This window comes from Postia placenta (genome assembly GCF_002117355.1).
Source record: "Postia placenta MAD-698-R-SB12 unplaced genomic scaffold POSPLAscaffold_24, whole genome shotgun sequence".
In the NCBI taxonomy this organism is placed as follows: Eukaryota; Fungi; Basidiomycota; class Agaricomycetes; order Polyporales; family Adustoporiaceae; genus Rhodonia; species Rhodonia placenta.
In genome coordinates, this window is record NW_020169855.1 from 542,261 (window position 1) to 569,900 (window position 27,640).

The 27,640-nt window shown below is 58.0% G+C and overlaps 10 protein-coding genes across 10 annotated transcripts in view; 5 read left to right on the forward strand and 5 right to left on the reverse strand.

Annotated features, from left to right (window-relative positions):
* The window catches only part of POSPLADRAFT_1050854 (hypothetical protein), a gene marked incomplete at both ends in the record, with an annotated part of 9,297 nt that extends 7,101 nt beyond the window's left edge, over positions 1 to 2,196 (forward strand). The window contains 3 exon segments of the mRNA XM_024480081.1: positions 478 to 1,859; positions 1,912 to 1,967; positions 1,987 to 2,196. Coding sequence (XP_024333162.1) covers positions 478 to 1,859; positions 1,912 to 1,967; positions 1,987 to 2,196 — 1,648 coding nt within the window.
* A 907-nt stretch (positions 2,197 to 3,103) lies between these two features.
* Positions 3,104 to 5,426, forward strand: POSPLADRAFT_1160214 (hypothetical protein; the record flags this gene model as incomplete). Its single annotated transcript, XM_024487519.1, has 10 exons — positions 3,104 to 3,153; positions 3,211 to 3,271; positions 3,307 to 3,372; positions 3,511 to 3,525; positions 3,581 to 3,887; positions 4,330 to 4,398; positions 4,580 to 4,708; positions 4,762 to 4,808; positions 4,869 to 5,001; positions 5,056 to 5,426. 10 exons carry the CDS (start codon positions 3,104 to 3,106, stop codon positions 5,424 to 5,426), a joined length of 1,248 nt encoding a protein of 415 aa, XP_024333163.1.
* A 749-nt stretch (positions 5,427 to 6,175) lies between these two features.
* Positions 6,176 to 8,029, reverse strand: POSPLADRAFT_1042034 (hypothetical protein). The gene is made up of 5 exons (XM_024478018.1): positions 7,698 to 8,029; positions 7,443 to 7,645; positions 7,330 to 7,386; positions 7,035 to 7,067; positions 6,176 to 6,980 (listed from the first exon to the last, which is right to left on the reverse strand). Exons 1-5 carry the CDS (start codon positions 7,896 to 7,898, stop codon positions 6,416 to 6,418), a joined length of 1,059 nt encoding a protein of 352 aa, XP_024333164.1. The 5' UTR covers positions 7,899 to 8,029; the 3' UTR covers positions 6,176 to 6,415.
* A 1,014-nt stretch (positions 8,030 to 9,043) lies between these two features.
* POSPLADRAFT_1042035 (hypothetical protein) lies at positions 9,044 to 10,165 on the reverse strand (the record flags this gene model as incomplete). The annotated part of the gene is made up of 1 exon (XM_024478019.1): positions 9,044 to 10,165. A coding segment is annotated over one exon (689 nt), but the record flags the coding sequence as incomplete, so codon positions are not given.
* Positions 10,166 to 10,318: 153 nt separating this feature from the next.
* POSPLADRAFT_1175398 (hypothetical protein) lies at positions 10,319 to 11,561 on the reverse strand (the record flags this gene model as incomplete). The annotated part of the gene is made up of 2 exons (XM_024488350.1): positions 10,319 to 11,458; positions 11,521 to 11,561. Coding segments are annotated over 2 exons (1,179 nt in total), but the record flags the coding sequence as incomplete, so codon positions are not given.
* Positions 11,562 to 13,671: 2,110 nt separating this feature from the next.
* On the forward strand, positions 13,672 to 14,219 carry POSPLADRAFT_1037627 (hypothetical protein; the record flags this gene model as incomplete). The annotated part of the gene is made up of 2 exons (XM_024477243.1): positions 13,672 to 13,951; positions 13,984 to 14,219. 2 exons carry the CDS (start codon positions 13,672 to 13,674, stop codon positions 14,217 to 14,219), a joined length of 516 nt encoding a protein of 171 aa, XP_024333167.1.
* A 2,586-nt stretch (positions 14,220 to 16,805) lies between these two features.
* On the reverse strand, positions 16,806 to 19,060 carry POSPLADRAFT_1072002 (hypothetical protein; the record flags this gene model as incomplete). Its single annotated transcript, XM_024482474.1, has 8 exons — positions 16,806 to 17,174; positions 17,236 to 17,521; positions 17,581 to 18,024; positions 18,339 to 18,424; positions 18,517 to 18,599; positions 18,650 to 18,733; positions 18,802 to 18,992; positions 19,055 to 19,060. 8 exons carry the CDS (start codon positions 19,058 to 19,060, stop codon positions 17,089 to 17,091), a joined length of 1,266 nt encoding a protein of 421 aa, XP_024333168.1. The 3' UTR covers positions 16,806 to 17,088.
* Positions 19,061 to 19,305: 245 nt separating this feature from the next.
* POSPLADRAFT_1050859 (hypothetical protein) lies at positions 19,306 to 20,640 on the forward strand (the record flags this gene model as incomplete). Its single annotated transcript, XM_024480082.1, has 4 exons — positions 19,306 to 19,319; positions 19,379 to 19,511; positions 19,577 to 19,813; positions 19,957 to 20,640. The coding sequence occupies 4 exons, from the start codon at positions 19,306 to 19,308 to the stop codon at positions 20,638 to 20,640; spliced, it is 1,068 nt and encodes a 355-aa protein (XP_024333169.1).
* Positions 20,641 to 20,910: 270 nt separating this feature from the next.
* On the forward strand, positions 20,911 to 23,406 carry POSPLADRAFT_1076682 (hypothetical protein; the record flags this gene model as incomplete). The annotated part of the gene is made up of 5 exons (XM_024482938.1): positions 20,911 to 20,917; positions 20,969 to 20,990; positions 21,040 to 21,525; positions 21,870 to 22,914; positions 22,972 to 23,406. 5 exons carry the CDS (start codon positions 20,911 to 20,913, stop codon positions 22,984 to 22,986), a joined length of 1,575 nt encoding a protein of 524 aa, XP_024333170.1. The 3' UTR covers positions 22,987 to 23,406.
* Positions 23,407 to 24,301: 895 nt separating this feature from the next.
* Positions 24,302 to 24,531, reverse strand: POSPLADRAFT_1062872 (hypothetical protein; the record flags this gene model as incomplete). The annotated part of the gene is made up of 2 exons (XM_024481568.1): positions 24,302 to 24,367; positions 24,418 to 24,531. The coding sequence occupies 2 exons, from the start codon at positions 24,529 to 24,531 to the stop codon at positions 24,302 to 24,304; spliced, it is 180 nt and encodes a 59-aa protein (XP_024333171.1).
* Positions 24,532 to 27,640: the final 3,109 nt, after the last annotated feature.

A 27,640-nucleotide genomic window follows, 5' to 3' on the forward strand; every position in this document is an offset into this window, starting at 1 on the left:
CGCAAACGCGGATCGTGCGATCAGCCCATCTGCCACATCCCTGTGACCGTCCGCTATACTGTCAGCACAAATGCGGCCTATCGTGTTCTCAGGATCACCACTGCAACTCCTCGTGCAAGGAGGCCTGCCGACAGCAATGCGTGCATCACAAGTGCCCGAAGCCTTGCTCAGAGCCTTGTGCGCCGTGCATGGAGCCGTGTCCGTGGACATGCGCCCACCATTCGTGTCCTGTTGTCTGCGGCTCGGTGAGTTGAATCGGGCAAGACCGGGATGCATTTGCTGAATGCGTTGGCCGGTAGATCTGTGCGCGTCTACCCTGCGACGAGCCGTGTACGAACACGCTCCCGTGTGGACATCCTTGTCCGTCGGGTGAGTATCGTCATTATTACGACGAGATATTCGGATGTCTTATCAATGCTACGCAGTCTGCGGCGAGCCGTGCACTCAACAAAGATGTGTTACCTGTCTTCCCAAAAGCCGCAAGCAGGATATCGTGGACTTTATCATGCAGCGTCAGTTGAAGGAAGTCGACCTGGAATCGAGCGATATCAGCGAGCGATTGATCAGGCTGGGATGCGGACATATGTTCACTGTGGAGACGCTGGATGGACACTGCAAGATGTCTGAATACTACGAGGTGGACGACATGGGCCAGTTTGTGGCGACTAAGGCGCCGCCAATCAGCTACCAGACCCCTCCGACATGTCCGACATGCCGCGGGCCTATCGATGCACTACGATACGGGCGTGTCACGAAACGTGCGACGCTCGATATCCTGGAGCAGAACGTTGCCAGTACAATGTCCCGCGCGCTCGAGGAGGTATCACCCACAATCGAGGAGCTGTCGTCCAATCTTGAGACCATGCTAGCAGCAGCAAAACAGCTCAATAGCGACTTGGAGACAGTCTCTGTACCTTCAGCAACACGCTCTGCGGAGGGAAGAACAATTGACCCTCTCAGCGCCAAGCATTTCGCCGTCGACGCCTTACAGACTCTGCACGGTTTGCAGAAGGACGAAGCAAACGCCTGGCAAGCTATCGTGAAAGACCTTGTGACTGTGTACCGCAAGACCGTGAAGGTAGCTACCACGCGGGGAGCACACGTCAAGGCCTATGAGGCGGCTCTAGCCACGTTGTATCGCTTGGAGCTCGATGCCATTGCCAGCGATCCAGGGCGTGATACTGACTCTCCAGAACCCCTCGCGATGACCGCAGTGAACGCGAAGATCGGGCAGCCTCCTCACAAAGCGGATACTCGGTTCCAAATCGAAGCATACACCTTATCTCTTGAGGTCCGCTTCATGTTGGCGCAAGTGGGTGCGAGCCGGCTCGAAGGCTTACCGATCACATCCGACAACGAGAACGTCCATAAACATCGGCTGCTTTGGTCATCCTTCGTCGAATTCATCCTCGCGTCCTGCCTGGCCGACGCACGCAAGGCGTTGTCCATGGCCCAGCGATCGTCCGCTTCTCGACAAGCCGCCAAATGCGCTTTATACGTCCTGCGGTCTGACTTCGAACAATTCCGCGTACGCATCATGGAGGAGAGAGCGGACTGTTTGAGGCGTGCCATCATGAAAGAAGGCGATCGCAACATGCTCGCAGCGAAGGTGAAAGAGAAGAGCACGTACATGCTGAATTATATTTCGAAGGCCGAAGAGGAATATATCCGCAGCCGTCCGTCTCAGTCCATGGCGGATCTGAGGGAGGAGCGTCGGTGGTTCAAGGAGCACTGCGCGAGTAAAGTGCATCGTTGGAGGCGAGATTGCGAGGAGCTCGAGAAATACATGCTCAGGGATACGTTCTACCAGCCAATGTCGTTGCAAGAGAAAGAGGACATCGTGAAGGCATTTGGGTTTTGTAAGTGTCAGCTGCCGTCATGAGTTGCATGGATTTGCTGACCTTCCCATAGCCCACAGAGGACATTTCTACAATTGCGAGAATGGCCATACTTTCGTGATCACAGAGGTATGCAAATTCACACCAGTACAGAAATTGGGGTTTGACAATCATTTATTGCACCAGTGTGGTGGCGCAACGGAGGCCGCCAGATGCCCTGAGTGTCGCGCCCCGATTGGCGGTGGAGGGCATGTGTTACATGGATCCAACACGAGAGCGACAGAGTTCGAACAGATTTCGGGCAGACATGGCTCGCTCCCCGGAGTATGGGCCTGGACGAGAGATGCTTGATAGGTGATGGAAATGTCTTGTAACGTGCATGAAGCGGGACCCCGAAATACTTTTCTATGTATAGCTACGCGTTGAACAAACTTGCCAGTGCATAGTATATTCTTTTACGTACGAAATCTTGGTCATGGCTGCGATCCACGTACTTCAAAATACAATTAGATTCGACGATAAACAGGAGAGATGGTCTTGGCGCGGAGCGGACCCCAAGCTTGTCTTCAGGTCCTAGCCGTGATGCGAGAGTGGCCCTCCCTTGTCCTATGCATGCATTCGACGCCTAGAAAGCGTCAACACGTTGAATGAATGCAAGTTCAGGCTACAGAAGGTCATCAGTTAGATGCTTGTTTGCACAAATGCTTATCTTGATCCAATGCTCCGAGAAAAACACTTTGACATTTGTGACAGTCTTGCCGCTTGCTTGTTTACTCGTAATACATATGTAGTTTCAACCCCGCCGGCGGTCGATGCAACCCGGGGGCCAATGTTGCGCCTTCGGGTGGCACGACTGCAGACATACGGTTACTAAATACCACGCCCGATCCCCAGTTCTGCACGCATTTTTGGTACATCGTCACATTTTGTGAATGAATCACACATTCTCGCCTCACACCCACAAATGAATCGCGACACGAATATATTTAACACAGTCACGGGACCGCATTATGGTTCGACGCGTGCGCTTGAACCCACGCGTCCAACATGCGTCCACGGTCTTTCCCACTGGATCGCGTGCATGGTTGTCCCATGGCCCTCCAACGCTCAAGATAAGCAGCAGCGCATTTCTGGAGACTGAAGTCTGCCGTAAATCATTCTTGCGCCATGGTGTTCCGACGGCATCCATCGTCAACAGCACATACAAGACATTGTAAAGGCAGTCTGCACTTTGACCGGATTGGCATCAGCCGCGCTTCTTCAATATGCCGCAAAACTCGGTAGTAAAACCTCACGTCGTGATCATCGGTGCTGGGTAGGTATCGACATAGCGAAAATGAGCAGTTTCTGAGAGTTTTGATGGCGTACATAGATTAGGGGGGATTGCTTGTGCAATTTCTATCAAGAAGCAGCTTGGCTTCACGAATTTTACCGTAAGTCGCCGTTTTCAAGTTAGCTACATTCATAGACTTCACTGATAGCAATGGCCGTTAAGATGTATGAGAAGGGAGCGGGCTATGGAGGAACGTGGCGGGTAAGCTTCGTCCGCAATGACCGTGCTGTGACACTTCCCAAAGCACTTGCTGAGAGCTTGACGAGCCTGCAAGCATCACGCGACGTGCTAGCAACGCCTCTCATATTCCAGGGAGCTGTATACTAACTGTGTGTCCAGGAAAACACCTACCCAGTACGCACACTTAATCACCGCGACTGACCTCCGCTTCCAACCCTGATACACGTAGGGCTCCGCGTCTGATACCCCAACGCATTGGTACAGCCTATCTACAGAGCTTAACCCGCACTGGACTGCCGTGATGGCACCCCAGCCAGAGCTGCTGGCCTATTGGCAGGGCCTCGCTCAGAAGCACAAGCTGCACGCAAACACTGTCTTTCACGCACATGTGGTCTGCGCAACGTGGAATGATGCTCTGCGGGAGTGGGAGTTAGTAGTTGAGGACGTGACCACGGGCATATGCACGGCGACGACCGCAAGGGCAGTTGTGTCTGCGACTGGAATCTTGAACGAGCCGTTTGTCCCGGAGATTGTGGGTATGCAGCGGTTCCGCGGACCGTTGTTCCATTCAGCCAGATGGAATCATTCGGTATATACTCGAGGCAAGAGGATAGCCGTTATTGGAAACGGAGCATCGGCGTCAGTAACTACATTCTGATTGCTGCGAGGTGACCGTAGTGCTCACTACACACAGTGCGCAATTTGTTCCTTTCCTCGTCTCAGATCCCACCATGCACGTTGTCCATATCTGTCGCACGCCTAATTGGTACATCTACGGAGTGCGTCTCTTAATCTGCCGTTATGTGACGTCCCTTTATCACACTGACGGGCGTATTAGCCTCGCGGGAAATACTCCGCCATTCTCAGATGGATTCTTGCCCATATCCCCCTTGCGCTGAGGCTCTGGCGGCTATGGGTCATCGTTGTGCGCTCGTATTCCATTCCTAACTTCTGCATCATGCCTACGGACATCGGTAGGTGCGTCTATCCCGCCCATACATCCAGTTGGCCATGCAAAGGCTTCGCGGCTGCGAGGGCGGTATCAACGTATGTGCGCATCTCCAAGTAGAACAACGAGACGCTCAGCCTCTATTGAGGACAGGACATCATCGAATATATGAAACGAACAGCGCCCGAGCGCTATCATGCACAATTGATCCCCTCTTACCGTACGTCGCACTCTAGGTGTTCCTTTACTATATAATGTGGGCCGACCTGCGTTGCGTAGCACTCCAGTGTCGCCGACCAATTCTGGACCCTGGATACCTAGCGTGCTTGCATCAGCCAAATATTGAGCTTAGGTGGGGAGAAATCAAGGAGATCCAGGAGGATGGCATCCTGATGGAAGGTGACGTCGGTACGTGTTGGATTCATCGCATTCCCAACGCTTTGGTATCCAACATGGTACAGACGTCACGCCCTTCGATGTGGTTATCCTGGGGACTGGCTTCATCACGGTGCGCACTCACTGCCAATTGCAAGGAGCGTTTCTCACTAATTGTGACTCGATGCCGCAGGGGAAGTACTTCGTGTCTGTGACTGGCAGCAACGGACAAACACTCGAAGAATATCACAAAGGGCAAGGTGGTCCGTCTGCATATGCGGGTGGCGTGTGCGTTCCCGGCTTCCCAAACTACTTCTTCATCGGAGGTGTGCTTTCTCGTCGCTCGGGGAGATAGACTGTTTCATATTCATCGAACATAGGACCGAACACCGTAACTGGAAATGGCTCCGCAGTGTACACCCACGAATGCGAGGTATGGTCAGCTGCGCCGTCCCTATACACTTTCGCTGACCAGACGCAGGTCAATTACATTGTACAACTTCTTCGTCCGCTTCTGTGTCCGCCGTCCTGTGCTCCCCGCGCGGCGTCACTTACCGTGCTCCCCACAGCACATGCGGCGTATAACGAGCGTCTGCAGCGCGCGATGGCGGGTCCGGAATACGGCGGCTGCCCACCGTCGTGGTTTCGGGTGGGCGGGAAGAACGTGAGCCTGTGGCCGTGGACGCATGCGTGGTTCTGGTGGGTTATGCGGAGGGTGAGGTGGCAGGATTATGAGCTGCAAGCTGAGTGAAGATGCACGTAGGCATCTGTACTCCTGTAGTCTCCCAATGGACTGAATCACAGCACGCATTCTTCGTTCTCTCAAATTAAACTCTAAGCCTTGCGGAGAAGGTGTCAACGGCGAAGGCATAGCCAGGTCGTCGCGGCATCATCGTACACTCGTTTACTAGTCTCTTCGTCTATTCGTTTGAGGGATCTCAACGAACGTTCTCTGACTATAATGGCATCTGTGCAAATGCCACTGTCAATGCGGGCTTGTTGGACCAAATCAGAGTGGTGTTGCACTGCCGTGGATTTCCCTGCAATCGACACCTTCCAGCAAAGATAGCGCCTCGCAGTCGTGGACGGCGGTGCTCGGATGAGGGCAAGAAATCGTTTGATTCTTTGATGACCATCATATTCACGTCAAATTCAGACTTCCATGTCCTCTTCAATCAACGTTTGATTCGCGTCTGCGTACCCTGCGCTTAGCCCCGATGTTATACAGCTTCGCGGCTCCTAACCCTTTCCAGCACAAGCCTCGTCCAAGTGCCTCGGGGGAACAATCAGTGTCGTACGGACTACTCTTCTTGATACACTGTGTGCCTACAAATGGCACATGTTCCAAGCGCAAGTGTCGCTATGGCCCTCACTCTCGTTCTCAGCCCTCACCTGGCCCTTGCACCCGTCTCTAAGCCTCAGCTACAACTACGGCGTCTTTCTTCACACACAACTACTATATGAACGCGAAGATGAGCTTGCACGGCACGCATAAAATGGTGCAGGGGAATATGAACTGTGGCATAGACTACATAGATAGCACTACCTAGTTAAAGAGCGGAACGTGAAGGACAGTGGTATACAACGAACGTCGAGCAGTCCACAAGAATCCTACGGTATATATGCACACACAACCGCACCAGTCCCAATAGCAAATAAACACGACATACACATCCCGCGCCTCCTCCCTCGCAAACGCAAATGTCCATCCGCGCTCTCACGGCGCCCGACGGCGCACCGCTATACCTGCAAAAAGTCCGTGCGCATCGAGTCCGCGTCGCCCTTGTGCGCCCGGTTGAAGCGGATCGGCGACCCGCTGAAGAGCGCGCGCACGGGCGTCCCGGCGCGGCGCTGCTCATGCGCCGGCCCGCCCGCGCCCTCCTCCCGCGGGGGGCCCGCGGCGTCGTGCAGCGGGATGTGCGCGTAGCCGCCCGCGGACGCGCCCGTGACGGGGCTGGCGAGCGAGCGCGCGTAGGAGAGCGACTGGGCGTGCGTGGACTCGGAGTACGTCGAGCCGTTGATGAGGCCGCGCACGAGGTGCTGGCGCGGCTGCGGCGCGGAGGGGTACTGCGCCATGGAGGGGTCGTCTGGCGCGTCGACGCCCGAGCGCTTGGATGCGGAGGCGGAGGCGGAGGCGGAGCCGTAGGGGAAGGAGCGGTCGGAGGGGCGGCGGCGCTCGGAGAAGTAGTGGAAGCCAAAGTAGGCGAGGATGAGGAGGAGGGCGACGCCGATGAGGGCGCCGAAGACGCTCGCGAGGATGGTGGGTGTTGTTGTTGCAGAGGGGCGAGAAGAGGCGGAGGTGGGGCTGAGGAAAGACATCAATGCGGATGTTCAAGGAAATCAGAACATGGGGACGTACGTTGCTGACGGACTGCTCACAGATGTAGATGCGCTGGATCAGTTGCAGAATCAGTGGTTTTGAAGATGAGATAGTCAGGGAACATATTCGATATTTGCACTTGGCGCCATGGAACGTAGATATCGTGAACGCGAGGAGCAATACGCATCAGCCATGATGCTGCACGCGAACACGTGATGATGCATCACCGAATGATGTGACCGACGCTGTTGTAGAGTCTACATGGACAAGAAGCATTCGTCTATCGAGCCATGCCATCTCGAGGACGCGAGCCGAGCAAAGAGGAGAGACATACCCGGTTCCAAATGGGGGTGTGACCGTCGCGACGGGGGCCGTCGAGTCTGCTGCCGAGCTATGGAGATATATATGAGATTCGCCTCATGGCAAGGAGGGGGGAGAAGCACGCACCCTGCGTCCCCGATGGTGACGAAATCGACGTCGAGCCAGGGCTGTGATGCGCCGTCGAACTGCGCGGTGATCTGCACAAAGTGCTGAGAGCTGTTCGTCGAGGCGAGCGCGCGCTGGAAGAGGAGCTGCTGGAACTGGGGCGTCGAGGCATAGGCGGACTGGTTGGGGAGGATGGCGTCGTCGACCTGGACGCTGTAGCTTGCCTGGGGAGTGTCAAGGGGGAAGCGGAAACGGACGAGCGGACACGGGACGTACGTGGCCTGGGCCTTTGGAGCCATAGATGGCGACGAAGGTGTAGCTGCCAAGAAAGGAGAAGTTCATGGTAGCGCCGTCGTTCTCTGCGACGTGGAAGGTGTGCTGGAAGTAGCGGTCGAGGTCAGGCTCGGATGCGTTCTGGATGCCCCAGCCATGGGAGAAGGTGAGCGAGGGCGAGGCGTCGTCAAGGGTGTAGTTCATGTGAGGCGGCGCCTAGTACGCATGAGGGGGCTAGCAAGGACCGTGGACAGAACAAGGGCTGCGAGCAAGCCGCGCAGTGACAAGAGAGGCGGCGGGGCCAGAAAGGAGCGGGGCGGGGAGTTGGCGGACGGAGGGAAGGGCAGGGCCTGGATGCTGGCCGAAGATGGACATCATGTCAGGACCACTCATCAGAATATGATACTTCAGCGCTGTCGTTTCACACAGCCCGCAAAACGTTCTCCCCGGCGCCGACGCTGTCGGACACAGAGGCGACGGAGGTCAGTGGTTGGTCGCAAGCGGGAGGCGAGAGACGCGATCCTCGACCCGCCGTCGCTACCATCATCATCGCCCATTTCGGGCATATGTCGGCGTCACGCGCGCTGTGGTCAGGAACCAATGGGACGTGCGCAGAATGTCCTTACGGGCAGCGGTCGCACACCATGCTGCGCCCTGGCCAAGATCATCGCGGCAAGGCCACCTCGTGGACTGGACTACACACGCACCCACATCCCCATCCCCATGTCTCGCACTTCCTAAACCGACGACGCGCTCATCTGTCCCGACTCGTTGGCGCCGTGCCTTGAACGTCACCGTTCGATGTATGCGGACTCCTTCCCGAAGACATGCAGAAAGCGGGAGCTCATCAGAGCGCCAAGATCCCATTCGGACATATATCGGTCGGGATTCACGAGAATCAGAAATGGCGCAAGGCACCAACAGGATCTGCGCCCGCTGCATGCCTTGCAATGCCCTCGAGACCTTAGTCTAAGCGACACTACACGCGCGACTAAATATCCTCGGTGTACATATTGTAAACACGCAGCGCCGAGTGCCTCGCGCGCAATCGAGGACGCCTCTCGATCTCAGATGATCGCTGCTGCGGAGTGCGCCATCCTACCGTTCACTGCTAATGTACATTGCAAGCCTCCTCGTTGAATGTGTGCGATGCCATGTGTCAGTATAAGCTACTAGCTATTCCGCATTCATGCTGGAAGCGTGAAAAGCCTTATTTGGGGAGGTCCTTTTCCTTGTGCGGTAGACCACATCCTCCTTCCCCTTGCTGTAGCACGAGGTATGAGACCGCGTTGGCGACCTGCGGCGAAAACGAATGTATGTTTGGCTGTAATACACGCGTTTCATCGCCGTTCTCTGAAATAATAATTCGGTATGATTATTTACTTTCCGCCGCGCAAGTCTATACAGGAAACCCTCGACAGCAGCTACAGCAGAGTACAGTAATATCACAGGATGGGGTAACAGCCGGCCTCGTGGCAACTCGTGTATGGGAGTCGAAGGCGGCGGCAAGGGACACACGAATTAAACTACGCCGTAGGTATATGCAAACGCAGAGCGATAGCGGGAATATATACATTGCGTGTACGTCGAGTCAGGGATGCGGAGAAAGAGGCAACGCAGGACCACGAAGAAGACAGTTCAAGAACGGAAGAAGGATCCGGCAGGACACGATTAACCGCTCGCCTTATAGTACACACGTTTCGCAGACAAGAAAATAAAGAAGAGATGAGCGAACAAAGAGAAAGAAAGGTCCTCGGCAGAGCCGCGTCGCCGCCTACGCCCTCATTCCAACGGTAGCGGGGATTCGTACCTGAGCATCCCCACGGGGCTGTTCTCCTGCGCTGGCACTCCGGGGACTCCCATCAGGTCCAGCGGACCCGGCGCTCCGTCGACCAGGCGATAGCCCTGCTCCAGCATCCCGGGGTGACCGTGGAGACGATACACCTCCTCGCCACCCCCCGGGAGACCCGGGTGTCCCGCCCCATCCGTGTACGCCATGTACAGGTGATCGCCGTGCGCCGCCTGCGTGTGCGTGTGCGGGCTCGGATGCCCATATGCCGCCGCGAGCTGCTGCAGGTACGCCTCCTCCGCCGACTTGCGCCGCGAACGCTCCGCCACCGCCTGCTGCTGCTCCTGCTGCTGCCGCTGCTGCGCCTGGCGCAGCATATGCAGCTGCTCCTCCTGCTGCCGCCGCAGCTCGAGCGAGTAGCGGTGCGCCTGCGCCTGCGAATGCGAAGGGTGCGCCATGGTCGGCGGCGTCGGGGCTCCGCCGATCGACGAGTGCGAGTTGTGAGGCGCCCGCGATGAGTCCGGAGGTGGTGGTGGGCCGCGAGACAGCTGCTGGTGCCGCACGCGCGCCTGGTGCTCCGCCTGAGCCTGACGCTGCGCCTGCGCCTGCGCGTGCTGCTGCTGCTGCTGCTGCTGCTGCGGCATATAGTACTCCTCGAGGAGCTGCATCGGCTGCGTCATCGTTGCAGAGCTCCATGACGGAGAGCCGTCGAGACTGTGGCCGAGACTCGCTCCCGTATTCGTATTCCCCTGCACCGCGGCTAGGTGGGCGGCCAGCATCTCCCCGTTCGCGTGGGCCATCATCGTCGTCGTCGGATCCTGCGTAAGGGTAAGGTCGCTTGCGAGGGTTGAGGGCACTCCCTGCGCCATAATATGGTTCGTAGGAGACCGGCGCGCCTGATGATGATGATGTTGTTGTTGTTGCAGGTGCGTGGAAGGAAAATGGAGAGTCCCCGAATGCGCCTGTGGGAGACGTTGGCTCGCGGTCGTCTCCGACATCGACATATCCGCCCGGAGTGAGTCGTGGAAGTGACTCGAGGCCGCCGCCGCTGCGTCCAAATGGTGGAAGGGATAGCTCGACGTGAGACGCCCCCAGGCCGTGTAGTCCTGCAGCGGAGGCGTAAGCATTTGGTGGGTAGTAGTATGAGGCGGGTGCGGTCCCGGGACGAGCGGCAGTGTTGGGACGCCGTCCATGACCATATGGCCCGCTTGGGGTGGGAAGGGGTAGTACGTGTGAGTGTGTGAGTGGCTGCTGGTGTGCGGCGACGGCGGGGGCTGTGGGTGGTGGGAACGGGCGAGCGAGGGAGGCAGGGAGGGCGGAGGAGACGACGGCAGCGAGGGATGGGAGTGTGGGTGGGGCGGACTCGGGCGCTGATGGAGGGCCGCCGCCGGATCCGGGGCGAACCCCACCGACGAGCTCGGGGAGACTGAAGCTGAAGGCGGAGGAGGGGACGAGAAAGGACTGGCCGGGGTGTTGGTTGGCGGGAGAAGCGGGGGCTGGGTGTGCAGACGAGGAGGCACGAAAGGACTGGCCGGGGTCACGAAAGGAATGGCTGTTGGTCGGGCGAAGGCTGGGCCGGTCGACGTCGGACGTCTGGACGTGCCAGGTGCTGGCGGGGTAGAGGCCGGAGCCCTCGTAGCCGGTGCTGGTGCCCGGGCGCTGGTGGACGACGGGAGGCAGGGCGTGGAGCGCGTCCTCCTGCTTGATGGCGGCCATGGGGGTGGTGGTTCCGGCAAGGGAAGCAGAGGCGGCAGCGGGTTGGGAGGCAGCGAGGGAGGCCTGTGCCCGCTTGCTGCGCTGTGAGCCCTTGTTAGCGGCGGTCATGCTGGCATGGAGGGAGGTGAGCTCGTGCATCATGCGCTCGTTCTGCTCTTGCTTGTCGGCGTGGACGGTCTGTGCATGCTGGCGAAGGTTGTCGAGACGCGAAAACTGCTTGCCGCAGTGGCAAGTGAAGGGTCGCTCGCCGGTGTGTTTCCTGTGTGGTGAATGCGGGGAGTGAGTGGGGACGATGCGGGGAAAAGAGCAAGGCGCGCGTACCTGATGTGCCTGGCAAGATGTTCGCTTCTGCTGAAGACCATCCTGCACTCGCCATAGCCCCTGCATTGGAACGTCTTGGCGGGGGCGGGACGATAGCGCTTGTTGACGCCGGCGCCAGCGGCGGCCGAGGCGGCGGCAGCAGCGGTAGCGGAGGGGGGCGGGACGTTAGGGGCGACGACGGCCATGGATATGTCGTCGTCGTCGTTGTCGTCGTCGTCGTCAGCGGGAAGGACGAAGTCAGGCGGGAGCTGGATGTGCTGCGGGGATTTTTGGGTGTCCATTGCCCGGTTCGTCGCGGGTCGTCCAACCTAAAAGGTGCCTGAGCCCTCTCAATTAAGGCACAGCGGAGTTCAAAACGGCTCCGGTCTCTCGGGTCAGGCACAGCCCGGCACCGATTCGAGGCGCGCTTCCCCATCAATGTCCTCTCGTCGATCCCACAAAACAAATCCTGCAAAACATAATACATGGCTCCGCTAGCAGCACCCGCCACGCCCGCACAGCCATCACGTCATGCCCGGCATACGATGCGGCGCACTTGGAACAGCGACGTCGCCCGGGGTCATTTCACGTGCGCGCCCTCATTCACCTGACGACCGAAGCGTTGGTGTCACCGCCTGCGCAGCCCATATAGTCATTACGTGCCCTCTGACATCGATTCTCTGCCATCACGATGCCGTTGTCCATCACGCCTGGCAGCTTCCTCCAGCGCAGTCCCCGCGCCCCTCCGCCTACTACTACTCCTACTGATCTTCCTGTTTCACCGCCATCTTCGCCCTGATTTTTCCTCGGCGCACTATGCTCGCCATCTCGATCCGTCTGCCCTCCGTCTCCGGATCCTGCCCCGGCCTAGGCCAGCCCACGCCGATATGGCATATCTTTCCCGACCGGCGCTTCTCGAGAGCGACACTTTGCGCTCGCCTCGTCTTTGACCAGCCTGGGCCAGCCATTCATCTGTCATCCTCGCTTCGCGTCGCGCACGCTGACATGTCACCACTACGTACCGCACCCATAATTCCGCATTCGCGTCCATCGTCCGCCTCAACCCTTTACGCCCCGCGCTCCGGACCACAGGCGCCGTGTCAGCCACCCCCGCCTTTGGCTGCTCTTGTTCTCTACTGCACCCAGCTGCACTCTAGCCTCCGCAGAAGAGTCCCCTGCTGACATGCCCGTCCCACGATCTACGGCCATGGCGTTCGAGCCTGCGCCGCCGCGGCGCTGCCGGAGGGCGGCGAGCCGGTGATCCGCGGGTGGACGGTGCGCCCGCTACAGCTGTCTGGCAGGCTGCGTCCATTCTGGGCAGTCGGGCGCACGCGCAGACAGGCCGAGCATTCCGCCTTCTGATGTGCTGCGCACTGCCCGTTGCGGCGCGCGGGCTTCCCTGGCAGCCGGAAGCCCGGGCAGCCACCCCGTCCGCGCATGGCGGGCGTGCTATCGCGGCGCTTACAGATATGGAAAGCGTTCAGACCTTGGGAGGGCGCGTTGATTCCCCGGACGCGGACGCGCGCAGGCACACTCCTCACGCTGCTGCCCTGTCAATCCTTGCCCTCGCCCCCCCTGATCGAGTGTCGCGTGCCAAGCCCCAGGCTGTGTGTGCGCCTGTACGGGTGCACATCAGCGTTTTTGCCCGTGCGCCTCGGACGCGCGCACCCGCGGCGGCGTCTTCATCATCATTTCATCAGTCTTGTTTGGTACAGGCCTTTTGATCGAATACCGTGCACGGCGCGTGCTGCGTGTGTAAGGAATGTGTAAGATGGCAAGCTCCCGGCGGAGGAAGCACGAGGGTCGGACGTGCTATGCTTCTCTGGGACCCCAACAATGTATACCGTTGCGGCAAGAATGGCCTCTCTTCGCGGCTTCGGAGAAAAGAGCGCCATCACGGGTGCGAGCAAACAAACACTCGGAACATCTCGCCCTCCTCATGAGAGCGCCGCTCGATACAGCCCGTTCCGTATCATTTGCGCGCAAGTGGAATTCAGAATCGACGGGCAGGACCGTGATCCTGACCTGGCTGGACTCGGTATCTTCACAGCCACAGTTTACCAAACCGGGCCGTTATTTCCAGGGTCCGCTCAGCAAGTCCGATTGCGCACACATCGAGTTGAACATGACATATGATATAGAATCGGTTGTCAAGCGTAAAATGTACTCAACATGTATGTGGACCGCGCAAGGCGCTGGCGGGCCAGAGAGGACCCGGATAAGCTACCGAGGACAAGGTTGGGCCAGATAGACGCCCAGATCGACCACGAGCACGCGACGACGTGTCTCGGGCCTGGCCAGATAAGCTCCGGCGAACAACTCGCTTCCTCGGCAACTCGCCGCCGGCATCCTGCTGACTCATTCCGACTTCTCGCAGCGGGTGCTGGCCCTCGCCGAGGCCCAGACCGCTGGTGGCTGTCCGGCGCCGCCCGCCAGCCCGGCGTCGGTCCCAGTAGGTTCGTAGGTGGAGCGCCTCCATGGCAGAGTACGATGCAGCCAATGGGATTGCTCGCTACGCTACTGCATCCCGCCCTGCACAGCCTGTCCATGGTAAAGTCTGGACACCCCTAGACGAGTCCTGCTGCTGCACGGTAGCTGTCTGCGAAGCGTTCCCCGCGATCCCCGGACGGCGGAAGTGCGGCAATGAAAAAAACCACACACAAGTCGCGTCGTCCAATCAGCCGCCTTTTCGCGTTGGCCAATGCTCAGGCGCGAATTGAGCACAAGATTGGGCGCACAGCCACCGCCACACCTTAAGTGAAGTGCTGATGTGTCGCTCTGCGACTGACGCAGCCTGGATCGTCCAGGCCGTGATGCGGACCAGAACATACCCCGACACATTGATGTGGGACTTCAATAAAGCCATACCGGGTAAAACGACGACGAGCTGCCGTTTCATTCGTGGGGATTCGCCTGGTGGGATATCTAGATCTAGGCCCTGCAGCTGCAGCCGTGAAGCTCCCAATGTGCGGTGCGCGTGTGCGATCGATGAGCGGGAGTGGACACCGGCCCATCGAAAAATCAATCGGCCGTTCATTCAACTGCGTTCTGGCCCGACAAACATCGCAGCCGGGTCCGCTCAAAATAATTCATGCGCGTCGTAAGCCATCCCGTGGTGCTCACCAGGCGCCGCCAGCCCCCCCGGCAGCTGTCTTGCGCGCGGGTCTACTGGCAGCGGGGCCAATCCCTGCGCGTGAGGCTGTGTGTCTTTGCCATTCGCAGACTAATTGCAGATGGGGCGTCCGTCTTCGCAGATGGCTCCTGCAGCGAACCGCCGTGCTGCAGCCGCATGGTGCTTGACGTTGCTCGCTAGAGTCAGAGTGCGGTACCCACCGTGGCAAGCCGTCACAGCGCTCAACGCGGCCGTAGGGCGTGCTTGTAAATTTTCCCTGCCTGGCGGCGATGCAGGGCAGATGGTGGGTGCCCCTGGCAGATAAAAAGACTCACTCATCGGCCCTCTATCGCAGGTGACAAGATATCAAGGACTCGCATGCGTTGTGGGCGAGCACGCCGGCAGGGTCGTGAGCACCCGTGCCTATCGCTGCGGCGGGACACAGTCCTTGTGCGCCGTCGTGCTAGGGAGGGGCTGTGAGACTTGTCTGACGGTCGCAAATTCCGCAAGAGAGGCCGCTGAGATCGACGCAAGCCTACGCCTGGAGGGTCGGCATCGCCGTCGCCTAGATGAAAATATGGCCGTTGTGATCGGTCGAAATGCTGCATAGCCGTCCGTCTCGTCGCCTTTGAGCCGCTAGAAAATCGTTGACGGGGCTGCGCGCATCCTGCGGCTTCCAGGCCATGCTGCCCGAGGCTTTTCATTGTTATCGAAAGACTCACTTGCACGACTCAAGGACAATCTGTCCGCGTCGCAAATTGCCTTCAAAACAACCTTTGAACTACAACACTTGCTCGATGCGGACAGCGTCCTCTAATTCCAACGACCGCGGCCATGGCGTCGGCATGCGGATCAGCAGGGCGGTGGCTTCCATGGAGCGCATTTCTGAAAAGTCCATCGCCGTAGAAAAATCAAAAGTCAAGAAGCGTGTAAATTGAGGGGCATGGCGCGGTGGGAGGTATGCGGCTCTTTCCGACGGCCGGTATGATTTAGGGCACGGACCATCTGGTATCAGGATACATCAGTGAGGACGCCTGTGCGACCCTGACGGAATGGCTGCGGGGAATTACGGCTCCCCGCATGGGCATTGGCTGGAGGCTCGCTCGAAGCCCGAGTCAGCCCAGATTACAGGCTCTCTATCACGGTAGTGGAACAACGAGCACCGGGCACTATCTGACGCGGCTTCGACACCCATGGATTTAGCGCGTGCTTGTTCTTTCCCTTGTACCTCCTTGACAGTCTGGCCCATCTAGGTGTATCGTGTGGGATGCGGGATCTGGACGGACGACCGTACAGCTGTGCGATGGGTGTCCTGGCACAGCGCGCACGAGTCATCACGCCGGGGGGCCTCCCATAGCCACATGACGCACGCAGAGACTGTTACGGGGGCGCCCTCGGTTGACAGCCCGCGATATCATATCGCGTGATTGAGCATGCGGATGGCTGCCAGAGATACGGTGTGGGAGCGCGATGGAAGGCTCATCCAGCGCCCCAACTCTCCGATGGCGAGGGTCCACCGAGGGGGACACAAGTGAAGTCATCGCTTCGCCGTGGAAGGGGAGGAGCGGGCAAAAGTAGGGTCCCCGGTGGTGTGCTAGAGCAGAGCGAGTGTCGGCGAGCAGGATACCCGTGATTCGGGGGCGGGATCCGGGCGAGGTCGCGGCCCACGCGAACGGGGGCCTGCGGCCGGCTGCTGGTCGTGACGTTCGGGGTGGTATGCTAGCGTCCTGCGCTGTCCACTTCTTAAGCTATCGGTGCATGTTGCACTCCACGCCACTGCGCAGAAGACGACGAACCTTGGCGAACTTGCAGCTCTTCCATTCCTCGCTGGATACCTGCTAGGCTATTTCTGGATGTCCCATCGCTCGTTGTTGGGGGAGTCCCACTCATCAGAAAGATCCATGCATCGTCTCCACACACAGGGCGACCAACAGCCTTGGCCTATGCCTCGTCGCGTCCGTGGCCGTCAGCCGCGATTCAAAGCGAGAGAACAGCGGCCCCTCGTGCGATCAGCGCAATAGTCTTTGTACCGAGTGAGGCGTCGCGTCGAGAAGGCACGGTTCTCCCTCGCTATCATGCCCAAAACGGCTCGGGCGTTGCTCACGATTTTGAGTGTTACACTAGAGGTCTATTTACGGACGTATAAGCACACCACATCGCGAGTCGACGAGAGCATCCACTCAAACCTCGACGTCATCAGCCCACGGCCCGCCACTCCCTTCACCTGTTCCCAAACGTCCGAGTCTCAGTCCGCGCACCCTTCTCACGTCCTGCGCGTTTCTAGAATATCTGCTCCGAGCACGTTGCAACCCACAACGCCCCACAACGCGACGCGACGCGGCGCCATGACGTGATGAGATTTCATTTAAATTTGGGCTACGCGACTTGGGGGTGACTGATTGACTGATCATCAAATACGTTGGCGAACAATTCTACCCGAGGTGGGCTCCGCGAGCACGGACTCGGCCTTGGCGCGCTCACGACGTCTGAGCAGGGTCGACCTTGTTCTCGATTTCGAGCATCATGCAGAACGCCTGAGTCTGCGGATTCGCGTAGTGGGGCGCTATATCACCGTTCTTTGTGAGTACAATGTAAGCACCCACGAGTGTACACATGCGACGTACGTGGCTGCTTCGGCCCCTTCCCCTCCGCGTCAGGCACGGGCGCCGTAATTACGAAGCTCTGCATGTCCTGTATGACCACGTTTTCGCGGTTTGACAGCAGCTTGTCCCGCACCCACGTCAACTCCCGCGCGACGGCCTCGCGCGCAGTTGCCTCGTCTGGGAATGGCGGCTGATGTTGGCTCGTAGACATATAAGAGTGAAACGCGCGCGTGATCGCAAGCCATTCTGGGTCGAATGCGAGTACTGGCGTGCTGGTCTTCGGGTCCGGTTCTGGCACGTCGACAATCTGTATTCGGATGGGGTCAGAAACACGGATGTGAGGCGTTCGTGCGGCAGGAAATCTACCTCCAGGAATTGTCGTTTTGGCAGGCACTTGTCGAGCGCGACAAAGCGCGTTTCGCTCGGGGGCGGGGGCGGAGGCGGGGGTGCCTCCACAGCGTCCACCTCGTCGTCGAGTATAATCTCGTCTGGGTTCGCTGGCGGTGCATTGCCTCCCGCCGCCTCATCCTCGTCCTCGATGACAATCTCATCCGGGTTCGTTCCCTCTGCAGAGGCCGCGGGCGGGGCCTCGTGCACGACACGCGCCTCGAAACGGCAGTGCAGGTGGGCGGCGAACCACCATGCGGGGCGCAGAGTGTGGAGGAGACCCGTGAGCGGGGGCGAGCCAAGCGCGCCGCGCTGGATATCCTCGCGGAAGTAGGGTTTGCGGCGGAGGAGCCCGCGCAGGTCGCCGTGGTGCTCGATGCCCTGCGGCCAGTCGTGGGAGAGGAAGATGGTCGGTGAGGAGAGCTGTGATATTTATCAGCTGCCAATTTGCATGCGAGGACGGAGCCCGCTGCGTGGTCGCAAGGTGAGGCAACTTGCGTCTCAGCCCGCTGTAGTCGTTCAGGTGGCGACACGACCAGCGGGCATTTATCCAATCAGTAAGCTCGCGTAGTGGCCATACGAATGGTCGCCGCGAAAAACGACAGTTGCACAATCGCCCACTAGTTGCTTAAATCGTTAGAACTAGTCGGCGACTGGCAAATCGTTGTTATCTCAAGGTACCTTCGCCTCGCCTCGCCGCAACACGGAACGGAGGGGGGGGAGGGAATGTGGCGCACCAGGGAGAGTCTGCGGACGTTGAATTCGCGAATGTGGTAGATGCTCCGCATAGAGCCGTGGCTATATGGCACGCGCTCCCAGTGTCCTGCGTATGCGTCAGCGTCAACAAATGTGCGGGCGACGCCTGGGAGGACCTGCCTTGGCAAAAGTCATGTCGCTTGAAGATGCCAGAGGCACCCGCGATGCGGATGCCGTTGACCTGGACGCAGCCCGCGTGGCCGAGGAAGTAAATGTTTGGTGCGACCCAGCCGCCGTGGTATCTATATGAGGGTCAGCGAGGGCTCAGTGCATAGTTGAAGACGGCACGCACAGCTCCCAAAAGTAGTTTGACGCCTCGTGGTTCCCGCCGATAATGATGGTAAGTATGGGCGCCTGCCTCTCGCCTGTGTAGTATCTGGTGCGATGTGAGCGACCCGTTTATGACGGCAGGCATGTGCTATCCTGGCATGTGCGCCTACCTACTTGTAAAATCCGCCAAGCTTCTTGTACTTGTCTGGAACGGCCATGTACTGCAGGTCGCCGTGGTTGCGTATCGCCTGGAAGTCGCCGCATATGAGGAGGAGGTCGACCTTCAAGTTGTCGCGCTGCTCCATCTGCGCAATGTGCGTGTAGATTGCGTCGAGCTCGCCATGGCAGCACCCCTCGATTGCAATCTGGACGGCGTGTGGCAACAGAATTTGAAGATCACGTATTGAAGTGCGGACAAGGCACACACCTTCATGCTGTGTATTCGTAGCTGGTACTTAGCACCTCCAGATAAATTTGAACGTGAATGCTGTGGACTTGAAGAGCACTTTTTCGCTCGCAACACACAGCAGCAAGCTGTTAGTTCTCGATGAACGAGACTTGTTAAATGGAGGCGCGCTGCAGCGGGAACCGATCACCTGAGCGTTTCCCAATCGGGCGGATGATCGACTTTTCGCCTTCCTGCTCGCAGACGCCCGCACATTCTCCTGACTGCCCACCATGTTACGCACAGTGTACGCCGTCTATTCTTCTTGGGCTGTATACTCTGACCGTCGGATATAAACACTCCCAGGAAACCAAAAAATGCGCGCTCAAAGCGAGTGCTGCTCGCGCGCGAGCCGAAGGAGGTCGAGGACCCGCGGACGGCCATCTTCGTGAACGGCACGCACGCTGGGGAGAAGGTCAAGTCCGTCATGAAGGAGCTTGTACGTCGCCCCTCTCCTCGTAGCGCCTCTCTTTTTCTAACTTTCAAATTGCCCCATTTCTGCAGATGGCGCTGAAGCGCCCCCACGCGATCTCCTTCTCGAAGAAAAATGCGGTGCGCCCGTTTGAGGACGCCTCCTCGCTCGAGTTTTGGGCGCAGAAGAATGATGCGAGCCTTTTTGTCGTCGGGCAAACCACGAAGAAGCGTCCCGACGGCATGGTCTTCGTGCGTATGTACGATGGGCGCGTGCTTGACATGTGCGAGGTCGGCGTCGACCGTTTCGTGAGCATGCAGGAGTTCAAGGTGTGTTTTTTCGCTATATCACGCGCGAGGAGCCCGTGTTCGGCTGTCGTACGCCTGCTGGGAGTCCTGGTAGAACTAGACCGTTTATATCCTACTCGGACAGCGTCGTTCTCTGCCTTACCGTTAGCTGACATGTTGCGCAGACACCGAAATCGACGCCGGGACACAAGCCAATGATGCATTTTGCGTCGGAGCTGTTCGACACACACCCACGGTTCATGCAGCTCAAGTCGATGCTGATAAGTTTTTTCAACGGGGAAGCGATTGATTCGATCTCCCTGGCGGGGCTGGAGCATGTCATTAGCGTGAGCGTGGGGCCGACGCCGGCGTCGCTCACGTCGACAGCAGCCGCGGCTAGCGCTACGCTCGGGCCCACGGCGTCGACATCGACGACTAGCGACAGCGCGTTGCTACCAAAAGTGCATATTCGGGCATACACGATCCGGCTGCTTGCGTCGGGCGTGCGGACGCCGCGCATTGAGCTTACACCGATGGGACCGTCGCTGGATCTGAGCCTGCGACGACACACAGACGCAGACGCAGAGGTGCTCAAACAGGCGTTGAAGCGGCCGACGCTGCGGAAGCAGGAGGTGGAGAAGGGGCTGGGGCGGAAGCGGAAGAACCTGGAGGTGGACGAGATGGGCGACCTGCGCGGACGGATTCACGTGGGAAAGCAGGATCTGGGCAGGCTGCAGACGCGGAAGATGAAGGGGCTGAAGGGCGCGCGGGCGGACGCCATGGACGTGGACGTGGACGACGACGCCGACGACGACGCCGATGCGAGCGGGTCAGAGGGGTCACGCACAAAACGGAGGCGGTCCGAGTAGTTATTTGTGTTGTATATAGATACATTTTTATGAGGCGCAGTCGCCGGGGTGGCGGTGAGAGAGCTTACATAAGCGAGCGCGAGCAATGGTTGTCGGTGCGCATGTGCGGTCGGGTTAGTCGCGGACGGCTTTCTCTCCGCTGCTACTGCTACTGTTGCTGCTGCTCGCGTTGTCCTCGCTGCTGCCTCCGGCCAACCCAGCCCTGCTCTTTCACTGTGAACAACCCCACGCTCCTTTCTCTTCACCCTCACATCGCTTTTGCTTATCGTCATGTCCTGTAAGTTAACCCGCCCTATCTCACTTCCCCAATAGGCCTAACTCCCCGCAGTCTTGCCCTCTCTCGATCCATTGTAAGTCTACTAACATATCCGCCCTGTTCGCGCTCACAACATTCGCCAGTAAACCGTCAGACACCTCGACGTCGTCTCCCGCAGCCTCGTCTACTGGTTCGTCATCGTCTACGGACTCATCGTCGTCGTCCTCGACACCGACCTCGACCTCTTCTTCCACCTCGACCACCACCACCACCTCCTCCTCTTCGACGACCTCCTCTTCATCGTCCACTCAGTCGTCCTCTTCCCCCACTTCGTCGTCCAGCTCGACCTCCACCAGCTCCAGCACCCAGTCGTCGACCAGCTCTTCCACATCGACCAGCTCCTCCGCGTCCTCGACCTCAACTAGCACGAGCAATGGCAGCTCCTCCACTAGCGCCACCAGCTCTGCCACCAGCGCACCTTCGACCTCCTCGTTCATCTACTCCACGTCATACAGCACCGTCTACAGTCAGAGCACTGCGCCCGGCGGTGGGGTCGTCACATACACGCACACCATTCCCTTCACCTCCACTGCAACCCCTCACACTGACAACGATGCTACTTCCTCTTCGTGAGTACTCGTTTTCGCTATTCATATCCTTTGCACCCTTGGCAGCGGCTCTTGTGACTCTCAGGCGGCACTTGGCCATCAAATCACGATTTTGCCCCAGCGTATCTTCTGGTGCTCGTTGGCCTTTCCGTCCGCTCTGCCTCCTTTGAAGGGGCGTTTCTAAGCGTCCTCCGCATGGTCATCGGGCCTCTGATGTATAGTTGTCGTACACGTCTCATCCATGTGCACATCGCTGCATCGTCTCACACTTGACAACTCGAGTCACGCGTGTTATTTCCCATCGGAAGTGTTTTGATGCATACGCACGCTCTATTCTTGTCCTCGCTGATCATTCGCACATTCAGGTTCTTCGACAACAAGGGTGCTGTTGCTGGCGTGTTCACCGTCGTCGGCTTGATCGGTCTCGGTATCATCATCGCGATCCTCACCTGCGCCGTCCGTCGTCGCCGTGCCCAGAAGTTCGACGAAGACGTCGCTGAAGCCGCCGCCGAGGCTGCTGCCACCGCCCATCGCGCCCCCAACTTCAACGACGACGATGACTTTGACCGCGCCGGCCCGTACTCCGACACCGCCTCTCACGGCACGTACGCTCAGCCGCCGCTGCAGCCCGGCGAGGCGTACAACATGAGTGAACTCGGTGCGTTCGACCCGTACGGTGCGGCCGGCGCGGCCGGCGACCCCTACAGCGCCGCAGGTGCAGCTGGCATTGGCGCAGCTGGCGTGAATCGCGCCCGGAGTATGGGCGGAAATGGCACTCCGACGCCGTACAATGCTTTCGGGGGACCCGGTGGGGGGACTAACGGTTACTTTGGCGGATATGGCGCCCAGCCTCAGGGCCAGTATGGCTATGGCGGGCCCGCCGCCCCGAGTCACGACCTGCTTGATGCAGCGGGCCTGGGTGGTGTCGCGGCCGCGGCATCTGCAGGGCTCGGGCACGGGCCGTACCCGGACACGGGGCTCGCGCGGAACAAGAGCATGGGCGCGCAGACGCTCGGCGGAATGAGCTCAGCATCCGAGTACAGCTCCACGGCGCACACCCAAGCCGCCGCCGCCCAGAACGCGGGATTGTACCAGGGAGCTACCCAAGGCGCGCGCCCAGTGTCGACGGGCGACCCGTACGCGGCATACGCGGGCATGGAGGGCCAGCGCATATCCGGGGCGTTCCTGCCGAACCCATTCGATACGCCCGCCGCCCCGCCTGCGGCCAAGCCGGCCGCGGAGCTGCCGCTGCTGGGCGCGACCTTTGCGTCGCCGGAGAGCTCTGTGGACCATGATGCCGGTGAGGAGGAGGCGAACCCGGGCTGGGCGCCTGAGGGTCAGGAGGGCAGCCGGATGAGCTTGCGGGATGACGAGGACTATACCTTCGGTGGTGGAAAGCGGGTCCTGAAGGTGCGTATGCGCACGCCGTAGCGTCTTTCCCGGGGACTGACACTTAACGCTCTCTAGGTCGCAAATGAGTAGTCGCAATATACAAGGGAGCGCGCTGGCAGGTACCGGGGCTCCGTGCGGCGCGGCAGGACGACGTTAGAAGTGCGCGTTCCCGTGCCCTGCGTGCAGAGTCCGTGGAGTCGCGTTCGCATTCTGATATCCCGAGTTATTTATGCTATGCTTCGTCGCTCGGCGCGCGGGCGCTCGTTACCGTGTCGCCGTTGCCCGCTGAGACGATTTCCCCCCGTTTGCCTATCGAACTATTTGATTTCGTCTAAATGCTTTTTGCCGTATTCGTATTCCTAGCTTACTCTTCCTATTACTACGCTGTTTTCGCATGTCTCTGGCTGTACGCCATGCTTTGGGTGTCGGTAGGACGTCCTCAGTTTTCGTCTGGGATGCCTGGACCCTGCCTGCATGTTTATGTGATAACTTTGTGTCTCGCTCCATCTGACTTTCTGTATGGCGGGCGGTGTTTGTATATTGTTCGGTGTGGTGCATGTTAGCGAATGGTGGGTCGCCCGTTGTACATCAAACTGCATTTCTGCCTTGAGGTGATTGTTATGTGTGTATACGATGAGATCGAGTGAAAGCCAACGAGAGAACCATCCGGCCATTAGCAAAACCAAGTTCGGCGTGCGAGATGATGTATTAGTTATGAGCATTCATCTTATTGGAACATCTCGCGCAGTCAGCGCGCATCCTACTGCGAGAGACTCGTGTGCTAGAGGCCGCTCGAACTCCAGAATCTGAGTGATCTGGCTTGTCGATGAATCTCGCATAGGTTGTAGAAGTTGTCACGATTGGGTGGTCGGTTCAGAATGTCGCATTGGTCGTGTAGCGATACAACTTGTCAATCCCTGTCTTACCTCAGGCAAGTCTTTAGGACTTCGAAGCTCGTGGCGTGAGATCCTCTGAATGAGCGATGCAAATGTGGGCCTACGGGCAATCCTGTGGTCTGCAGTCAGTATCAAGAGTCCACCCCGCATGTTCTCTTTGATTTGAGATGACGACGAGACACGGCATGATTGAGATATACAGCAGGTGCTTTCAGAAAGCGGCTGCAGAAGCTGGATGGCGTCCGTTCTCCTGCGCGCTGGACTGTATGAAGACGGCCCCAAGACTTACAAAGTAACATATGCATTAACGCGAGAACAGGGCAGTGGACAACAAGGCAATAGAACATGCAACAAAGCAGGGATGCAACAAAGTCGAACAGCGCTATAGTCGAGTATCGCCAGGATGTATGCTTCTCAAAACGATCCTTCAGGAGACATCGTCATATGCAACGAAAACAGAAGGCGTTAGGTGGGCGTACCACGGGCTAGCGAAGTCCCGCACGACCAGCTCAAGCGTCTTCCATTTCGACATCGACGTCATGCTGAACCTCATGAATGCGAGCGAGAGCGCGGATCTGGTGCGGAGCGTCCGTCAGGAAGTATCGAGGACATTGTATGCGCGTACCATCACCATCCACGCGGCTATCAGGAGGTAGTTTCGCACCTCGCGATTGTCGAGCTGCGACAAGATAACCGGGTGCTCAGTCAGTTGAGGGTCATGATTGCGGTAAAGCGCCATGTCAATACAAAGGGATACTCACCTCGGGAGGACCGCGGCGCACATAGGGCTGGTAGCGGTGGACGCCACGAGTGAGGTGATCTCGACCACGATGATTTTCAGGCGTCATAATATGGCAGTGACACGAGAGGTGTATCGAGGAGAGATGGGAAGTATGAATGCCGGAACACTTCCAGTCCATTTATACTGTTCTTAACAGCAAGGATGAACTTTTGGATGGCTTCAGGAATGTACGACAGGCCGACAAGCGCGAGTGCCGCACGATGGCTCCTGGGATTTCGGCTTGGTGGATTACCTCTGTACGACGCACGCCTGCAGTGAGCTTGCACATCATTACCTACGAATAGGACATCTAAAACGTGTTTATGTGCTTAGTGAGTCAATCGGGCGCTCTTGAGTACTTCTCAAATGGTGAAAGATGCTGAGGTGACAGGTCAGAATGCGTGGCCTTATTGTCTAGTCGATCCAGCAGCCACTTGCCGATATCAAAGAACATGCAAGAACAGGTTCGGACGTGCACTCACTTTGAGGGCGTGTAGATACCCGAGCAACGTAGCTGCTCACGGGACTATAGGCGGGGTTGTTTGCCGAATGCATCTTGACGCGCAGCAGGACTTTGACTATTGTTAGCATGCAGCAGGCCTTGCTATGATCCCGAGCAGGTGGCAACCCCAGATTCGACAAGGCGCAGGTAGCGACAGTTTGATTGTTGAGCGAGTGATTAAAGGTACTGTTTGACATCCAAGGCTATCTCGTCACAGCATCAAACATCGGCAAAACGAGTCAACATCACACGAGGCCTGCCCACCGGTCCTCTGACTCGGAGGCATCACGCGAGCCCCGGTAACTCAGTGGCGTGCATGGCCAGTTCTGCTCGTACCCTGACGTGCAGGAATGGGATGGCGAGCACGACAGAGGATGACGTTTCCTCCCGCAGTCGTCTGATGTGCAGATCCAGAATCTGCAGAATGTGATTAGACAACGACGTGTTTATGAGATTATGGCTCGCCGTAGCTTTCCGTGCGGGATATGTAGTGCAGAAGCGACACACCTGAGTGGGTTGGTGATGAAGATCGTGATTGATATCTTGGCCGAGCAAGACGCAGAGTTCCCATAGTAAGGTGGAAAGGAGACTGATAAGCCCGGGGATGTCGCCCACACCTTCTGGATCAGAACACCAACGCAAGCATTGATGATGTTCTGCTTTTCAGTACGAGATGTGTAGGCAGTAAGGAGGATAACGCCATCAGCAGAGAAGGGGCCGTAGGTGCGGACAGTCTCGCGATCAATGGTGAGCCCGTTGGTCGTGAGCGTACCAGTAGAAGGATGGCGGCTGCAGCCAATTCCTCGGGGTTGAACAGGGTAAATTCTGCATCCTTCGCTGACAGCCATCAAATGGCCTTCGCTGATCTATGTTGATGGCGAGTGAAGATGCTGCCAATGTCGCAGACAGAGGAGGCATAGATGCCTCGCTCTGGTCCTGCAGAACGCACATAAGGCCACTGTGGTGAGTACTTGAAGGAGAAGGGCTGCGTGGCCGAACCCCCTGCACACGCTCTACATTCACTATGTTAGTTCCGTAGAGCCGACCCTTAACCTCTACAGTACCTATCCACCGATGTGACAAACCATATTGTCTGTGGCTGTGCTTTCGCTTGCGAGTGTGTGTAGTCTGCAAGTTCGACCTAATAACGATGGTGGCGGCAGTAGCTCAGGGCTTCCCGGGCCGCTGTCGATCACTTGGGCGCGTCCATCCTTCTCGCGCTACCGCTCCTGCTTGCTCTCATCGCTTTGTAGTTAATGGGACTGGGTAGGGAAGACTAGGTAGGGGATTTCACTAGGGAAAACCCTAGGGAAGTCTCAAAGAGGCGAGCGAGAGATCTAACGAGGTAACGATCGGACTTCAGTAGGTGTGCAAACAACGACTCATTAATTATTGATGTACCTAACGAGGTAATGATCCTTTACAGCGAGTCAGTACGGGCACGGTACGTAGTATCAAAGGGACAGTACTCACGGACTTCAGTAGGTGTGCAAACAACGACTGAAGTCCGTGCCACGAAACACCGGGTATATAGCCAGTCGCTACACGAGGTGAGTAATTGCTATCTCGGGAGAAAGTTCAAAGAAAAGGGGAATGAGGTTACAGGTACAGGGACGCCAGGGGCGCATCAACATCACGCCGATCCTGACGCGATAACACGGCATCATGCGTGCACGCGCACACGTGAATCGGTCGGACGCGCTTGGTCATTAACACTCCCCCTCAAGCCGGACGAAGTCCGAGGAGGTGTGCGAGCATTGCAACCTTGTCGCGCACAAGAGGTTTCGTCAAAATATCCGCCACCATCTCGTCGGTTGGGCAGTACACCAACGTCGCGCGCCCGGAGCTGATCACCTCGCGAATGAAGTGGTATCGAATATCAATGTGCTTTAGGGTTAGGTGGTGTTGGCGTCGACCTGCCTACTGAAGGACTTGTGGCTGACTTGGATGACTTGGGTGGAATGGCGTCCACCCCCAAGTTTCGCCTATACTTATAGGTTAATGGGACTGGGTAGGGAAGACTAGGTAGGGGATTCCACTAGGGAAAACCCTAGGGAAGGCCGTAGGAAAGGCCATAGGGAAGGCTGTAGGAAAGGCCATAGGGAAGGCCGTAGGGAAGGCCATAGGGAAGGCCGTAGGGAAGGCCGTAGAAAAGGTGTAGGAAAGGCTGTAGGAGAAATCATAAGAAAGGCTGTAGGAAAGGTGTAGGAAAGGCCGTAGGAAAGGCCGCAGGGAAAGCCCTAGGGAGAGTGTACAAAGAGCGAGTGTAGGGAAGACACAGGAAGAGGTGCAAGAAAGAGGGCAAGAAAAGGGCTAGGGGCCGCGCATGTACGTCCCGGACACATAATGCCAGACTATGGATGGAAAGAGTTGGAGGCGGCTTTCTAACAAGTGTTGTTCGTGAGGGCATGCTTCCCGGACGCACACATTCTGCACTGGCCGCAACTCATGACTTACCTGAGCCTTGCTCATGGGGGTGTGCTTCCTGGACGCACACATTCTGCGCCGGCCATAACTGTTGACTTACCTGAGCCTTGCTCATGGGGGTGTGCTTCCTGGACGCAC

Excerpts from the sequence above, each read along its gene's own strand:
- POSPLADRAFT_1042034 (XM_024478018.1), bottom strand. The coding sequence starts at position 7,898 with ATGAACTACACCCTTGACGACGCCTCGCCCTCGCTCACCTTCTCCCAT. Across the intron at positions 7,387-7,442 it reads GTCACCATCGGGGACGCAGG|CTCGGCAGCAGACTCGACGG; the intron begins GTGCGTGCTTCT and ends ATATCTCCATAG. Across the intron at positions 7,068-7,329 it reads ACACCCCCATTTGGAACCGG|CGCATCTACATCTGTGAGCA; the intron begins GTATGTCTCTCC and ends CAACTGATCCAG.